The sequence below is a fragment of the Actinia tenebrosa genome, unplaced genomic scaffold, assembly GCF_029948245.1.
Source record: "Actinia tenebrosa isolate PJP-AT-01 unplaced genomic scaffold, QUT_ActTen_1.0 PGA_scaffold15__27_contigs__length_11533743, whole genome shotgun sequence".
Lineage (NCBI taxonomy): Eukaryota > Metazoa > Cnidaria > Anthozoa > Actiniaria > Actiniidae > Actinia > Actinia tenebrosa.
In genome coordinates, this window is record NW_028292575.1 from 4,290,714 (window position 1) to 4,308,602 (window position 17,889).

The following is a 17,889-nucleotide window of genomic DNA, read 5'->3' on the forward strand; positions in this document are numbered from 1 at the left end:
ACCTTGAAGGATAATTGTAATTCTATGAGCCATATGGAACATTATGACCTTATTATGCGTACTTTCTTGCGCATGCGCAAAGCCCACATTCCAAAGAAAACCATTGTTATGCAAATAGCAAACAGGTATATAATGTGAACGCCGGACAGACCAGGCCTCTCCTTTTCTTATGTGCAGATTAAAACAAACAAGAACATTTGGTATCATAACACTAGTAGGGGTTGGGAAGTCATATATCATGCTCCGACCCGGGTGGGAAAATAAGGTCATAATGTTCCATATGGCTCATAGAATTACAATTATCCTTCAAGGTAAGTCTACCTCTTGTCTAATTTTCAATTCTCTTTCACCATACTACACATTATGCCCTTATTATGCGTGTTTAAAGACATGATGCCAAATGACATTAGTAAGAAGATGCAATCAAAATGTACTGGTCATAGTCTTTATTATTATGACAAGACAATAGCACCTACAGATTTGCTTGTAGTAACGAAAGGTTTATTGTAAAACCTATTAAACGTGCTGGCAGCCGACCAGTCAGCTAGCTTCAAAATGTCTGAAATGGAGGCTCCTTTAAGTAGGGCTGCAGAGCTAGCTGCGGAACGAAAACTATGAGCCTTATATATTGATATGTCTACAGAGGCTTGCTGAAGCACAGTCTTAAGCCAACGAGCTATGGTGCACGAGCGAACTGCCCTATGGGGCTTACAAAATGAAATAAATAACTGATTCACTGAACCCTCATCCAAAGTTCTTAGGGATTCAGTTTGAGCAATATAATGCAAGAGGTGTGCACGTGGGCACAAATTAATGTTTTCAGCAAAGCGTGGAATCTCGACCTTTGGAAAAGTCTTTCCTGGTCGAGATGTCTTAATACGGTCCTTTATTAGAAATACGATCCTGTCTTCATAGACCGACATGTTATCGAGGCTGAGCTTATGAAGTGACTGGCACCTTTGGGCAGTAACTAGAGCAATTAAGGCGGCCACCTTCAGGGTCAACTCTTTCAGCTTCAGACCAGAATAGGGAGCTAGACGTTCGAGATACTCAGTCACCACACCGACATCCCATGTATCCCTGTACTTGGGCTGAGGAGGTTTGACCATAAACACACCTTTCATAAAGCGTGTCACTAGGAGGTGGGAGCCTAGCTTGCGACCACAAACTACTTCTAGGACTGTGGACACCACTGACCTATAGGTATTCACAGTACTGTAAGCTTTGCCTGGGAAGGCCACACTGGGGTTACGAGTAACACACGTTGGACCTTGTCTCTCTTCAGTTGGATTAGAACTCTTGCAATAAGGCTAAAAGGAGGAAAGGCGTACGCATTAAAATCTTTCCAAACTAGAGAAAATGCGTCACATGCAAAAGCCGACGGATCTGGTGACCACGACACAAAACGACGCACTTTGGCGTTCAGGCGCGAGGCAAAAAGATCTATATCAGGATCGAACGTTGCCTGCGACAACCACTTAATAAACACAGTGGGATGGAGGCTCCATTCCGTTCTGTCATTAAAGTGGCGAGAGTTAAAGTCCGCAGTTTCGTTATGAATACCCGAAACATGGACGGCACTGAGCATTAGGTTTCTAGCTATACACCATTCCCAGATAGTTCTTGATAGCTGGTTAATAGCGGGAGAGTGAATTCCACCCATGTTGTTAATATAATAAACGGCCGTCGTATTATCGATTTGTAACTGGACATGAGCATTGCGCAATTCTTTAGTGAAACATTTCAGAGCGAAAAACGCCGCTAAGGTTTCGAGATAATTAATGTGATGAGTGTATTACAACACGCTCCCCAACCCACACCACTAGCGTCACATGCTATAGTGACATCGGGTGCGGATGCAATCAAGGCTAAACCGTTATGATCAGCAATGTTATGGATTACCCACTGTAGATCGTCGCGTGCTTGGACACTCAGTGGACATGGGTCTTCAAAAGAAACGCCACGAGAAATAAGCTCAGATTTGCACATTTCGGTCGAGCGATAGAACAGTTTCATATACTTTACAGCTCGGAAAGCAGAAACTAAGAGACCCGAAACTTGGGCGACCTCGCGAACAGTAGGAGCGGAGTTCAATAAAAGCCGTTTACAATGAGAGACAATCTTTTCAATCTTACTCTCAGGAAGCGATATAGTCATGGATTTTGAATCGATAACAAACCCAAGAAATGTTATTGTTTTCGAAGGGTTGAGCTGGGATTTAGCAATGTTTATGGTGTATCCCAAGCGTGTCAAAAATTCACACACTTCTTGCGAATGAATAGAGCATTGTTCTGCTGTTTTGCCGATCACCAAAGTGTCGTCAATATAGAATACAACCCTAATGCCTCGGAATCTCAAAGCTGCATAGACGGGTTTGAGAATTTTCGTAAACTTACGAGGGGCTAGTTTATACCCAAACGGGAGACATGAAAACTCGTAAAGCGAATTTTCCCAAGTAAACCGTAAATATTTCCGGTCATTAGGATGAATAGGAATACTAAAATAAGCATCTTTTAAGTCAATTGTTGCCATAAATTCGCCTGGTTGCAACAAATGCTTGACATAATCTATACTTTCCATCTTAAAATGGATAGTACGAACAAACTCATTGAGTGGTTTAAGATTGATGACTGGTCTAAGATCACCTGTCTTTTTGGGAACCAAGAATAAATTCGAGATAAACTCATCTGAAAGATGGTTCGTTTTAACGATCGCTCGTTTAGAGAGCAATTTTTCGCCCTCAGAGGCAATTAAAGCGTGATCTGAGTCAGAAAGAGGTCGAGAGACCGGACGACGAAATTGCCGTGGTTTTGTCTCGAATTCAAGACGATAACCTTGAATAGATTGTAGAATCCAAGGGTCTGTGGTGATCTTAGACCATTCATGGACTTTATGAGCTAGATTACCAGCAAAAGGAGAAACACTTACATCATTTACTTGTGTTTCTAAGCAGCAGTGTCTGACTCTGTCGACTGTTTTTTTCTCGTAACGAGGCGTCGAGCGGTTCTGATTGAATCTGTTGTAATTGTTGTTGCGCCGGGCTGGGCCCGGCTTTGAGGACAAAAAATCCTTAGAGCCTTGTCCTTGACGATTGCGGTTTCTGTTTCCACCACTTGCTCGAGTATCAGGATTCTTGGTGATCTTGACGGCAATTCTGTTCGCCTTAGCAATATCGTCTACTTTCTTAGACAAGTCATCTCCGAAGAGATGAGTTGTAACTGGAGTAGAAGCGGAACATAAAGACTGGTAGTCTTTGCTGAGAGAAGCCTTGAGCAAATCTCGCCGCTTGAGTGATGTCTGAAAACCAGCATTCCCAATGAATGCAAGAGCATCAGAAAGGGCTCCAAGGAGCTCTTGTGGTTCAAGGAGTTCTTTCTCCTTCTTGGCCTTTATGGCTGATTCAGCCAAAGACACTAAAACTTGACCAGTTTTAACAATCATCTTTTGTAATTCTTGGACGCCAAGGTCCACAGATTTTGCTTTGTGTGGAAGCTCGTTCCACAAAGGTGAATTCACCCGTGGCACGCACAAGAGTTCGCAATTCTCAGGCGTGTGATATTTCTGAAGCAGAGGCTTCATCTTGTCTTCAATAGGTTTAGTAGTAAACGATTCGTTTACTCGTTTCGCCAAAGCTTCTTTGACTTTGGGACCTTTATTCTCTTGATCATCGAAGATGGAGGGCGGGAGTTCAAATTCGGCGTCGTCAGATAATATATCGCTTGCCAAATCGCCGAGTGAGGCACTCGGATCATAGCTCAGTCGAGCACGTTTAGGCGATGGTTCATCAACCTTAACGTTTTGAGATCTCTTTACGAGGTTAGACAAATCATCTATCGCCGACGCAATGGAGTCTATTCCTAATCTCTGTTGTAGGAAGGACAGCGACTCTTCTGTGAACAGCTCGGTCGACAAAGATGGACCGTCATCTTGTAGAAGCGACAAATCGTCAGTATTATCTGCATGGAGAGACTCTTCGGTAGTCTTCGGCATTTTTCTTCAGGCAAATTTGCTGAGAAATATAAAGGCATAGGAACAAAGTCCCGTTAATAGTCAACTCGTTTACAAAATTGTATCAAGTAAAACGAGCAAGGAACGTGAGCTTACCTTGTGCGCTGGCACAAAGAAAGGAGAGGCCTGGTCTGTCCGGCGTTCACATTATATACCTGTTTGCTATTTGCATAACAATGGTTTTCTTTGGAATGTGGGCTTTGCGCATGCGCAAGAAAGTACGCATAATAAGGGCATAATGTGTAGTATGGTGAAAGAGAATAAGCTAAGGTTGCGTCAAATGTTTGCAAGAAAATAAAAGTGCTTATACGTTAGCGTGCGAAGCATCGGTTAGCTTGATGTTACATTTGCCGACGGGCTTTTACGGTAGAAAGACAGTATAAGAAGATAATAAATTATATGGCTCGATCAAATGTTTCACAAGAGCTGCTCCTTATAGCTGACGTATATAACATCTCTCTCCGGCACATTATTATTTCATGTCATTACGCATGCGCCATGGATTCGATAGGTGTTTTGTGCATTTAGATCATCGACTATCGACTGTTTCCCGTAATGAGAAGAAGAATAAAAAAATGCTGAACAGAAATGAAGCGTGGAATGAATAAATAAATGAAACGATGTTTTTATTTGAAAGGGAGATTCGCTTCTTCTTTCTATAATTCATCTTCATTACTCGAATAACAAATCCTGAACGCGACAATTGTAGTCCGAACAGCTGATATGGATACTTGATTCTTCACAGATTTATTTTCCACTTTATTTTATTTATGTTGCCCTGCTTTCGTTTAGGACCTTGAGTAACGATCTGTCGTCATGGTAACAGCAATAGATAGAGTGAAAATCTTCGCGTGCTTAAGCTGAGAACAAGATGTCAACCTATTGAACTTAATTCTTTCTCTCGCTACTACGTCGTGAAGGGTCTGGTCAATTCTGCATGGAGCTTGTGATTTTTGGTTCAGTATTTATTTTGGTGAAGTGTAATGACTGACACGACTGTTTTACTCTATCCCCTCAAGCCAATCTGTTTTGACAACGTTTGACTTACTCATTGTATTTAGGACATGTTAAGAGCCCGTTATACTTAAGGTTTCCATGGTAAAGGAGAATTAAAGTAGCGGCCAATATCTGTTGTATGATAGGGTCAAGGTATCCCATACGAAAGCTGGATAAAATCACTTTAATTCACTTTAAATCACAAGTATCTTCACTCCCCCGGCTACCCCTTGGTAAAGAAGCACAATATATATATATATATATATATATATATATATATGGATATCAAATACTGCACAGAAGGGGGGGGGGGGGGGGGGGTGGGACTAATTTTTAAAACTAAGATATATGACTGAATAAGCCGTGTTGTGCGCCGTGCAGCGTTTCGATTGCAATAAATAGTATTCAAAATGAAAAACGACTGCAATTAAAAACTCTTTAAAAGTAAAAATTCTCGAGACCAGTGATCGTTTATACTTGAAGAACGAATGATTTCTCGAAAGATTTATTAACGAAACAATTCCTTTTAGCTTCGTAGTAAATAAGTCTACCTCGGAAATGAACGACAAAAACAGGAAATGATTTCGAGCCAGAATCACATGTTTTCCCCCCACGTTTTGCAGACTGGTTTGTTCAGCATGCAGTAGGATTGTATTAAGTTGCAGCTTTGTTTTGATACACTGAAAAAGACAGGAATGAGAATCGAAAATGTGTTTTTTTTAATTATAACAATTTGAGCTGCAAGTTGTACGTTTTTCATTGGATTAATATTGATGTATTTTATTTAATTATTACTAGCCCCTGCGTATGCGCACGTGTTGTGTTTTGGGACAGGATTACATAATGAGAGGTATAGAAGATAAACGTGACCAGCGATAACTGATAACAAATCTCTCCCACATCTAAAAACAAGCCATTTCCGTTGCACAAATCGCCTGTTATTGTTTGAGATCTTTGTATTTCAAGGCTTTAAAGATTTGGACCTAAATTGAATTCAAAGGAAAGGGTTTTCACTTTCTTCCGTAAAATTTTGATCAAAGAGATAACATTACTGAGCTTTACTGGGAAATGTTCTATTGTCACCGTTTAACTCTTTAATCATTTCAATTTTCGGATATTCACTGAGTTCATACAGGATGAGAAAGATAAGAGAAATTCTCTACTAAAAACCCCTTAGCAAGAGTACAAAATTACATAGTTTAGCCATAGCTAGGATGCAAGAAATGAATGAATCTATTTTGAATGTGATATTATCAGCTGCATAATGGTTCGAAAACAGACGAGCTAGGAAACAAAGCAGCCATAAGCAACCATGGAAAAAGATGCATATAATAATCTTTGTTTTTATCTTTGTTTTTTTTTTTTGTTCAACTGATATTTACATATTTCAACTGTTAGTAAACGTTTAGACAGTTTCCGGCTCAAATGGTCGCAAAGGGGGTCCATTTCCTAGCCCCCATTTTGACCAAATCCCATAGTACCAGCCTATGTTTTGCTCACATCTCAATCCCATTCCCATTTTTTGATTGTTTTTGATTGCTTGTTTGTGGATCCCAGCTCCCTTATTCAACTTCAGAAGCCTCTGTATAATGATGATACAATTCTACTGATCGACAAGTCTTGGGATGCTCTCTAAAGATATGATCATCAAAGTGGTGGATATTCTTAGCTTGTATTTTGATTCATCACCTCATCGTGTTCCAGTCTCACTATATATATTATTGATCAGTCTTATTTTAGTGATTTATTGATAACGCCACCATATAGAGCACGTACGACCAATATAATCAACTGAAATATAGATTCTACAAAGACTATTTAAAGTCTCTTTTGTTCGCCCACGCACCTATATTTATCTAAATCAAGAGTAGAACAAATCGAGCTTTGCTTAATTGAAATCATTAGATAACCACGGGAAAGATCGTGGGCCAGAATAAATATTACAATTCTGTACACTATCTTCAGTATGCCTATATCTATATAACATATATATACACACACAAAAGTATATCAAAAGTATATTTAAACTTATGGGATACCATCTCTAATATTTTTTTCAGAGAGCACTCTAGTGATAGGCAACCCGAAAAAATATCAGCGTTGATTCCCATAATTTCTGATATACTTTTGATATACTTGTATGCTGTTATGACAGCCGCATGATTCAACGCGCGTCTTGCTCGTTACCAGTTTTCCGCGCAATCTCGGAAAGGCTAATACTCGAACTCTAATAACTTGATGTCGATATTTTTGATTGATCTGGCATATTGTAAAGCATAGGTTCGTGGTAAAAGAGAAGTGTTTGATTAGCACAGTTATGTAAAACTGATCAAACATCAACAAATTAAAAAAATATATCCACATGTACTTCAAAAAGTCTAGTTCATTCCTAATTCTTTACAATAAATAATGACGAGCTTAAAATGACCTAAGCGGTTACCTTCAGAGTATTATTGAATTACTACTGTACTACTGTACTACTGTACTACTGTACTACTGTACTACTGTACTACTGTACTACTGTACTACTGTACTACTGTACTACTGTACTACTGTACTACGGTCCATACAGCAACTAATACGAACAGGAATGAATGCGGGCACATAGAATAGAGTGCGCAAGACCAAAACGACAGTCGACCTCGGAGGAAAAAACCCCGAAATTACAAAATGTCTTCAAAAGAAACCTTCAAATTTTATCGATACCTTGGAACAGCCTGAGGGCTGATTTAAGTCGATTTACGGTAAATGACTCACAGATCGAACCCTGGAACAGCCCGAGGGCTGATCAAAGTCGATGCATGGCAAATAACTCACATATTGAACTGGAATCAGAATTTAGCGTGTTTATAGATTTTGCGGAGGGATGAAAAACAGAGAACCCGAAGAAAAACCTTCGAATCAATAGAGAGACCTATAAAACTCTAACCATGAGGGAAGCAACTCTTCGAAGTCACCGAAATAAAGCGGTGATGTTCGTCATGAAGCACAAAGTAAGCCGACATTGGGTGTTATTTGCCTCTTGTAGCTTTAGGAAATTAAATAGAATGTAGAAAGAAATAATTGTGTGGAATGAAGTAAATGCATGGTCACTCTCTTCCAAGATAAGAAAATCAATCTGCGAGTACTGTGTACATGGATGGGCGCGTGGGTGTGTGGGTGGATGTATGGGTGGTTGGGTGGCCATGGGTGGGATGGATGGATAAGATGGGATGGGACAGCTGAAGTGAAGGATGAATGGATGAATGAATGAATGAATAAGCGACTTTTTAGATATCAAATGGATGGATGGAGGGATGGGTGGGTGGGTGGATGGATGGATGGATGGATGGATGGATGGATGGATGGATGGATGGATGGATGGATGGATGGATGGATGGATGGATGGATGGATGGTTGGATTATACGAACTAAATGTATGTTAGGCACACTTTACCAAGATACACCTGTTTGAAACAACGTTGTCGGTCTAAAATCGGAAGTGGGTGACCCGAGACTAAGCATAACTTTGTTGCTTTAATATTTTTTTCTGGTTAAAATACGAAAAACCATGCACATTTCAAACTCAAACGTAATGCATCATATTTATCTCTAAAAGGTAACAACATTGTTCGGCTGTGAATATATATTACAATTTTAAATTTCAAATCTCCGACCGACAACGATTGAAATAGGCCGGTATACTCGCCCGTGTACGACAAAGTACCAGACAGTCGTATGGATCACACTACAATAAGCTCCGTGATTAATAACCAACCAACTCAAGTAACGTTATTATCAACTGTGTTCCCTCCCACTGATCATATTCAAGACTAATGTAAAACAGTATTGTTGTCATTTTCTACCATCTGTTCTTCCTTTTTCTTTTGTTTATCTTTCTCATTCGCTTCCTCTTTCTAATGGATTCGTTGACCTACTCAGAACTCGTTCTTTCGGTGTGCTTAATACAGGTGATATTGAAGACTGACAGAATGCTCTCCATTGTTACTATTCATTACTATCATTGCCATGTAATCCTCGCATTTATTGTCGTTTTAAAGAACGCAATTTAATCTGTGAACTTCCAGCCAATCCCCTTCGAGTAAGGCGACACGAGGGCGACATCATTCACCTAATACTTATTCTAGAGTCTCTTGTAGCTATAAATAAGCACCTTATCATCTCTAATCCGACCACTAATAAGTGACGAATAAAAATGCTGCGTATATTGTGAAATAGCAACAGAATCGTCACAGACGCCCTTAAACAAAGATGCGTACGATGGGTTTTGGATGTTTCTACGTCTTCCTCTTGAAACAAAATAAGTTATCTTGGTTGGGTTTTCACTTGACATTTCGTGTAACAAAATGAAGCTACGTGCTTGATTATTTTATCGCTCTGTGAATATCATCAACACGTAACGCTTCATCACGATACGTCACGCACGATAACGATCACGCTGAGTATTCTCCAACAGAAAAGTTACTACATTTGTAGTGCGTTATTTCTCTTCGCGACGTTTTCGAGTCAAGAGCGTGAAGAACAAGAAGACCAAGAAGAGCGTTCTAGCTTCCTGTTAAAAAAATATTTATGAGAAAGAGGGAAACAAAAACATTCATTTACTAATCTTAAAGTCAATCTATCGTTGTGCGAATGGTTTTTCAAGATATGTCTTGGAAGGATCTGCATGTTTTCTTCAAGACGAAGGAAAAGGCAGAAAACATGGTCAAACGAGTGAAATGGGCCGACAAATTGGAGGAAATTCGTTATTTTATAAAGGAAAAAGACTTAAACAGTGATAGTGATATGAACGAGAAACAGGAGGAGGAAATAGAGGCAAGGAATAGCAAGAACAATGTTCGTAATAACATAACAACTGATAATAATACTGAAGTTATCAACGAGCAACAACAACAGCAGCAAGAGTCACAAGGAAACAAGCCTGCATACCGATTCACAAAGGAAATGGTTCGCTTAGCCTTGTATCGGAACGGCGGCAGTAATGCTCAGAAAAACTGGAAGAAATTATTTCGACTTGTTAGCAGTGCAGTATTAGATGACAGAATTAATGAGATTATGGAAAGTGAATGGGTGTAGTCGCTAGCTACAAACTGATTTAATCAAATGTAGAAGAACCCGCTTAATTTAGCAGTTGTTAAGCCTGAAAGAGTCCGCAATGAACAGACAAGAAGCATTTGATGGAGTTATGGCCAAACACTGAAGATGGGTTTAATGAATAACGTGGGATGACTGGACCAATATCGAACCTTAAACAAAAACTCTTCTTTGGATGCATGAAAATACCACATCCGGCCGTGTGGGAGATGGAGAGAAAGCTGCTCTCGGCTTATTGAGACATCTGATATAATTTGATTATAGAGAAGGTTAGCTTGGGCGTTTCCGACAAATGAGAAAATCCTCTAGAAAAAAGAATAAAATAATCTTGCTATTATACATCAAAGATCTGCAGGAATTATCGACTGCAGTAGATAACGAGTTCTACTTAAAGGCTAGAATGCAAAAGATCACCTAGTGATAGCGCGTATTAAGACCAAAGCCTTCTGTATTCGACATAAGAACAAACAACGTACAAATGATGTGTACTATACAGATATCCTTAGCAGCTTTGACTATGGCACTAGTATGTGTCGTATTTGTTATGTATTATTCACAGCCTACAGGCTCGCTTTTACACATATGAATGTTATCGCTCGAGGAACATGGAACAGTTTGTTGCGTCTACTTAGTGCATGTTATTATCATTAGCGCTTAATAATTGATTGATCTTAGCTCATTAGATTAATTATTAACTCAAAAAAGATTACTGGATCGGTTCCCGTATATTTTGTATTGAGATGAGAAAATGCCAGTGATTGAAATAAATTGACCTGGAAATAACCGCCTCAGTCTCGGTTTGTAGTTAATAAAATTATTAAGTTGGATGAATAACAGTCTGATATTGAACAATCGTAAAGCAAACGACTGACCGAGCTAGGGAAGATGATGAACAAACAAATAGATAGTATTAAAAAGAAAGCATTGCGGGAGTGTGTGTAGTGGGGAAAAGCAGCAGACACACATAATCAACTTCATTCCAATATGAAGTGTGTTACTATGGGTCTTCTATATTTAACTTACTCACACTATATCTAGTTGACAACTTATCGTTAACGTAAAACCTTACAAACCACATTTAACTCCCCTAGCGAGCAGAGTAAACTGGAAATTAAGAGAGCAAAATGTGGTTGACACTTTTAAACCACAACACGAGAAACAAAGAAAAGCAGTTTTTGATTTTCACCCCCGCTCTTGGTCTGCGCAGTTCATATTCTCTTGCAAGTATCTTGTGTCTATTCAAATATTCATTTAGCCAGATTGATTTCTCCTTACCTGTAAAGAGCTGCTCTACTTCTAGCTCGACCCCAAAATTTAAATACGAATTCTGTTGGTTGACACACGCGGGATCGCTAAGGGTCTGCCACAAACAGCATTATAATATTTTCTTGAAATCAAAAAAGCATAAAATTTTCTTTCTTTTTTCTTTTTTTTTTGTAAAAGGAATGTGACATGCGCTTTTGTTGTAAAAGAAATACTAATAGCTGCATGGTGCTGTTATTACTTCCTCAAGGCACATTAATAACACGCTAGACTTCCCCATGGTATGTAATGACAAGAGATGTTCATCCATTACATAACAAGACGGTCTTTTAACAGATATGCTTTTCTATCAGCGCATTTTCACCTCAAAAAGGCAACTCGATAATGTTCTGCAAATATGATCCGCTATATGATTAAAAAAAGTTAAAATAACGAATGAATGAATGAGTGGAATGAGAGATAGAAGCATGATGGGGGTCTTTAACATAGGATATCTTAAGGTCAAATCAAAGTGCATTGCAGATAATGCGAGCGAAGGACTAGCTATGGTGGTCTGGGTTACTGTATTTCTTGAAATTCTGTTAAATTGGTAATTGCAAGCTGCCCGCTGAAATTTGATATTTTTGCTGCCTTCAAAAAATAATCAGTCCGCACCTTTTGTATTTTTGACTGGGGCAGTAAAACACCAATTCTAACACAAGCCGTTGAACTTCGCTGAGGTTCAGTTGGGGCACGGACACACGGTGCAACATTACGCGCAACATTGCAGGCAATGTTGCTGAAGTAGGATAGTTTTCTTCTTCAGCAACGTTGCGTGTAACAAATTGCGTCGTGTATCATGGCTCGCAACATCAATTGCATACAACATTGCGCGACCCCCGAACAACAAGATATTGGTTTGATTGCACATCTGCTAGTGCGCGACAGTAGCGCACATTAAGTTATATCTGAGCGCCATATTGCCGCATGTCCGCTCCTTGAGATGGTCGAAGGAAAACTTAGATGGAAGGTAAGTGCTGAGCTAATGATTCCAGTAAGCATGGTTTTGTTATCATTTATTCTGAACTAATCATTTCATAATACCTGTAATAATCTATTAATATCTAATATTCTATACATATATATGGTAAATGTACAATGGTAGACTTTGTTTGATATTATTTACAATATATATATAATAATTATTTATGTACAATTTGTTTATTTATAATGAAAGTACAAAATGCGAAAGGCAATCATTGAAAAGAGCACATGGCTGGGTCCAGATGCAAACAATAACTTCAATATCGGCAAAACACCAGTTTAACCTTGTGAAACAATAAGAACTTTATACAATATATCCAACACTAAAAATGAGTGGTATTTGGTGCGAAATAGTCGTAATTACAACTAACGGTGCGCAAATTATGAATTAAAATATACCATTAAAATATCGAAATTTGTTCATAATTATAATAATTTTGTTAGCAAAATATTTATCAGCATATAAACTCCTCTAGGCTAATTTGAAAACCCTTCCATGGGGTGAAATTGCAATTCAAATAGTGTAAATTGATAGTTAAAGTGTAATAATTGATAATAATGGATATGAACAGTCTTGACACGTAAAGTCATGTTATCACATAAGGTAACACAGTAATTGTTGTGTTAATTATTGTGAATTATTACCATAAAATAGACATTTCATTATATTTGTACATTTTGTTTTAAATATTACTCTCAAAGGAGGTAAGGAAATCATCTCCCAGATCACCACTACTCATGGATTCAATATCTGTTTCATAGCCATCAAGTACAATATAATCATCAGATGTACTTGGTGATTGACATGGAGGGCTGCCAGCACACGCCCCACCTTCTGATTCCCACTGACCCAGGTCTAGATCTATCTGCTCACCAGATGGGTTATGGAATGAATGGAAAGACATACTCAAAGGTTGATCACATAAGTCATATTCTGATTTATGACTACTGAAGCTTTCATCAAGTATTATTTCTATGTCACTGTTAGAAGGTGACGAGTTACCACTTGATTCTACTGCCTGTACGTTTTCAGCAGATTCTAACATAGGGTGGAGAGTTGATGTTGTGTGGATTGATGTATCTTCCCTTAGTCTCTGGATTAGAATAAGGGATGCTGTTGAATGAAACATATAATAATATTAACCCAAGGAACTAATAAATGTGTGAATTCAACGAGTTGACAAATCACTGGAAAGTAGAGTACCTTGCTGGATGCTTGATGGAGATGGTATCATGTGGGGTTCCTGTGGTCCTTCTTGTCCTGGTGTTGCTTCTTTTGTAAGTCTCCTGTAACAAAAAATGTTATAAGTCAATATTATCCTGCAGTAGGCTTCATAGCAAATGAAAATATAAAAATATAATATTTGGAGGAAGTATTTATGTGGCAATATTGACATTAGGCAACAAGCATGATTGTTTGATAGTTATAACATTGACGTACCTGTCATGTACAATATGTTTATCTTTATATGTATGTATCATGACGTATATCATTGATAACAGATGATCCATAAACTCTATTCCTGTCTTCTCTATTGCTGGTAATGACTCCAGGATACTGAAAGGACAATACAATCCAACATGAATATCACTATTGTATATATATGACAGTGCAATATATATGCATGGTAGTTTCATTCATTACTCACACATGCACCATATAAGTGATCTGTTTGACAGACAGCACACAGGGCTTAGCTGCCAGTTTCAATACCCATATCACTTTACGGATAAAGTAACATGACCATAGCTCTGCTTCAATGATGGCCTCTTGTGTTCTATCAAGCACTGCAGGAAAATAATATCAACAAATATTAAGATGATGATCTTGAAGAAAATTTCCCTGGGGAGGGAGGGAGGGAGGGATAATATCAAAATGTTCAACTAGAAGAGATTGGTACTTACAAACACTAAGTCTAGACTCTCCTTCAACTGTATTGTCATCCTGTTCACATTCTGATGTCTCAAACATCTCTGCTTCTCCATTACTGCAGGTACTGTATGCTGACAGTGTTGAGCTTGTACTACAGCTCCTTGTGAGACTTGGTCTAATCATAATCGCACTGTCTTGTTTACCAAATGTCATTCCTGGTGACATGAACACTGATGGTTTTTTTCTCAATGCTTCTTTCGTTAAGGTTTCTGGATCTGAAACAAAGATTGATATATTGTACATGCAACTATATTAGATAATTCAAATTTCCTAACTCAAAATCTCCTCTCCCTCTTAGATACAACCCTGGAGAACTTCAGATTTGAAGAATTAATGTATTAACAGATCAATTTTTTCCAACCAAGCATTTGATACTTACATTGAGTCTGAAGGAACCTCATTGTGTCACGATACCCTTGTTTGCACATGTCACAGAGAACTTGTACTTCAGGTGGAAAGAATGCTCGTGAACATCTATAAAGATTCTGTAATGTGAATTGTACACTAGTGTTCTTCATTTCAAAATGAGCAAAGTTAGCAGAACCATCCTTGGGGCAGATATCACTCTCACCACTGAATGGTGATACTGTAATCGTCTCTCCTTCTGTAAAATGTTGCAGTAAGTTGTCTGTGATTCCTCCATCAACATAATACTGTAAATATAAGCAAAACTATTTAGTCTAACAAATCATTATGAAAGGCATAAAACTTTATTATACTTACAACTCCTCTAAACCTTGCTGGCATGATACTTGAATAGAAAGGTACATGCGAGGAAGCCAGGAGAGCCTAATATGATACAAAGATAATTCTCTATCAATAATGTTTAAGAAACAAAACCTTTCTTCCCTATTATTTCAATGTGACATTAGCTTTCCTGCAGTGTTCACAGTATGACGGCTTTGTATCAGTTGACATGATCTGATTGGTTAAAGCACAAGGAGATTAATTCCCCTCTCTTCCTGTATATTATCATTAATGTAAATAGTTTCTGTTGGTTTTGGTTACATTAACAACAGCAGGTATGATGAGAACACATGACTGATATCAACCTATTCTTGTCATAGCTGCCATGTTGGTTGATGATAATAAAGCATTCCTCTTTAAATAAGCTTCTCTTATTACACCAACCAACATGGTGGCCTGCCTTTCCTCTTAATATTGCAGGCTGTAAGTAATTTTTACATCAATTTTGATATGTTATGATGAGCAGCAGGATATCCATGCATACTAATATATTTATCAAGCAAGCATCACATGTTCTAGAATCTGTACAGAATGATCACTAGTAGACCACACAAGTCAACAGTCTAAAAAAACTCCTGGATTTGGATTCTATCTATCTATCTCAAGGTCAATGTCACTCAAGCATTTAATACTTTTTGGTAAAAGCATTGTCCAGAACAAATTGCATCTTTTCTTTGATGTGAATGTGGAATGACATGTTTATTTGATGTGCAATTGAATGTAATATAATACCTTAGAATCATATCACATGAGTGTCATGCCAGGAAGAGCCTGCACTAGTGTTACAACAAGCACGTAAGCATGCGAATCAAATACATTGCATGTATGAATCATTATTGTGAGCTCCAACCCTAAACTACGGAACACAATTTTTTGCTTTACACTCATAAATAATTCTGTCTTGTATAAATACAGACATGTTGACTTGTCCTGTTTTTCTTATTGGCTGAACAACTCTTGACTTGATGCTCTCATGTTATTGTACCATGTACAATATTATACAAATTTTTTTTCCTACTTGACCTCAACATACTTGTAATGTTAAGTAGGAAAAAAACCTTCCTAATATTTCAACTAGCTAGTTCAGGTTGAATCGACAGTCTATCTTACATTCATTGGAGCAACTGACTTAAGCAAATTATGACCTATATATTCTTTGTCCCTGTCAGTGTTATAAAACCTATAGCACATTGACAGATCACATGCAACCATTGCCCACATTTCAGCTAATACCATTCAATTACAACATTAGTTTCAGCAGGAATCAAGCTAAAACTGAAATTATTTTTTCTAGTGTTGTATAATACATGCACAACAAAGCAGTTTAAGCATGGATATCACATTATGATAGGCTAGTACATGAGGGCTATTGCACAATACTTAAACAACTAAACTTGTCTTAAATTTCATAGAAGCCCAAATAAAAATGGTTCAACAGAAATTCTCATACAAATAATTTTCCCTTGAAGTCAGAAACGAGAGAAAATTACTCATGAGAAAAAAAAAAAAAAAATATATATATATACATATAATACGGTTCGTTTCTGAAGATATCAAGCTGTAAACTTTGATGTTTGTCCAGGCTTGTTCCCGGTAGAATTCATGTACAAAACACTAAGAAATCTTGACTTTAACCGTTAGGGTTAGTATTATATACTACAGAATTTACCATAGAGAGCGTGATAAACAAAACGCTTTTCCACGCGATATTATTATTCTTATTGATGAATAAATTATCATCAACAACTGAATGTTTATTAGTTATTTCGGAAAATTAAACAAGAATGTACGAATATCTAAATAAAATGGATAAGACCAATGTAAAAACAACTAAAAGAGGAAACGAAAAATTAAATTGAAGCGGTGAAATTAACAAACTAAATAAAGTAAATGAAATCAACAAGTGAGTTGCGACAAACACTACACTACCAGGCAGTTGGTAAAGAAAAGAAAATGAACGAAATGAACGAAAGACCGGCATCTCTGAGTAAACAAGAGGCTTGAACTTATATATCGTGATCAGTACAAGGCAGAATATTGACGATCTTCGCTCAGGGTTCAATAAGTTCATCAAGAAATACACGCAAATCAATGTTTACAATGAGTGAGTCTTTCGCCCGCCACCCGTAACATACAAAAAACACTAAACATTGTAAAGTATATCAAAGAATTATAAATACTTACCTCTATAAGGTCTTCTTTAGACAGGAATTCTGACACTATCACATTCTTAAAGTCTGATACTCTTGTGAGGGAAATATGAAGGCGACCACTTGCTATTTCATGTGCGTTTTCTGGAAGGATTTTCTCAAATGATTTTCGCACTGTGTCTACAATACGAAAGTTCGGATGTAGCGGCCCGAAAGCTAAAGATTTGGCTCTCTTGGCTAATCGAAGAACAAATTCTGCGCTGTCTGACACATTCAAGTCCATGAGAAGAGCAGTAGCAGCAAAAGCACCGGCACTTGTACCTCCAAGACATTTGATTCGGTCCAGAAAAGCAGGCGCGTTGTCCTTTAGACAAGACACTACTCCAAGATGATAAATACCAAGAAATCCACACCCAGAGAACGTTAAATTCAGATCCTTGGTATAGCCCATTATCCTATGCTAGGTTTGAACTAACTAGTGGTAAAAATCTAGTAAAGAGAAGGCAAAATCGTTTATTTTTTTAAACTACCTGCCCTTATATCCTGTCGCCCTTTGATAACATCTCATCGTTTGATTGGATTACGTAGTCAATCCTCGCACACACCCCTACCCTTCCCCACATGAAAATAATACTCAATTCTGATTGGTTAATTCCTAAAGGAACCTTTCCTAAC

At 37.9% G+C, this 17,889-nt stretch overlaps 2 protein-coding genes across 4 annotated transcripts; both read right to left on the minus strand.

Annotated features, from left to right (window-relative positions):
• Positions 1-431: 431 nt before the first annotated feature.
• Positions 432-4,265, minus strand: LOC148910890 (uncharacterized). Of its 3 annotated transcripts, XM_089030399.1 has the most exons (3): positions 2,929-4,265; positions 1,022-1,310; positions 685-842 (listed from the first exon to the last, which is right to left on the minus strand). In XM_089030399.1, the coding sequence occupies exons 1-3, from the start codon at positions 3,988-3,990 to the stop codon at positions 820-822; spliced, it is 1,374 nt and encodes a 457-aa protein (XP_088886525.1). In that variant the 5' UTR covers positions 3,991-4,265; the 3' UTR covers positions 685-819. The 3 variants fall into 3 exon arrangements, with proteins under 3 accessions (XP_088886524.1, XP_088886525.1, XP_088886523.1); XM_089030398.1 differs by having other exon boundaries at positions 432-1,310; XM_089030397.1 differs by lacking the exons at positions 685-842; positions 1,022-1,310 and having other exon boundaries at positions 1,502-4,009; positions 4,105-4,265.
• An 8,135-nt stretch (positions 4,266-12,400) lies between these two features.
• On the minus strand, positions 12,401-17,800 carry LOC116304047 (uncharacterized). Its single transcript, XM_031713696.2, has 8 exons — positions 17,249-17,800; positions 15,041-15,106; positions 14,697-14,970; positions 14,290-14,532; positions 14,034-14,172; positions 13,826-13,942; positions 13,589-13,671; positions 12,401-13,498 (listed from the first exon to the last, which is right to left on the minus strand). The coding sequence occupies exons 1-8, from the start codon at positions 17,663-17,665 to the stop codon at positions 13,068-13,070; spliced, it is 1,770 nt and encodes a 589-aa protein (XP_031569556.1). The 5' UTR covers positions 17,666-17,800; the 3' UTR covers positions 12,401-13,067.
• Between the last annotated feature and the right edge of the window lie 89 nt (positions 17,801-17,889).

What these genes read in the sequence shown, in the direction of transcription:
- LOC148910890 (XM_089030397.1), bottom strand. Translation starts at nt 3,990, where the DNA reads ATGCCGAAGACTACCGAAGAGTCTCTCCATGCAGATAATACTGACGAT.
- LOC116304047 (XM_031713696.2), bottom strand. Translation starts at nt 17,665, where the DNA reads ATGGGCTATACCAAGGATCTGAATTTAACGTTCTCTGGGTGTGGATTT. An exon ending in CTAAAGAAGACCTTATAGAG is followed by an intron (nt 15,107 to 17,248) that starts GTAAGTATTTAT and finishes GTATCATATTAG; the next exon opens with GCTCTCCTGGCTTCCTCGCA. An exon ending in AGAGTCTAGACTTAGTGTTT is followed by an intron (nt 14,173 to 14,289) that starts GTAAGTACCAAT and finishes ATTTTCCTGCAG; the next exon opens with TGCTTGATAGAACACAAGAG.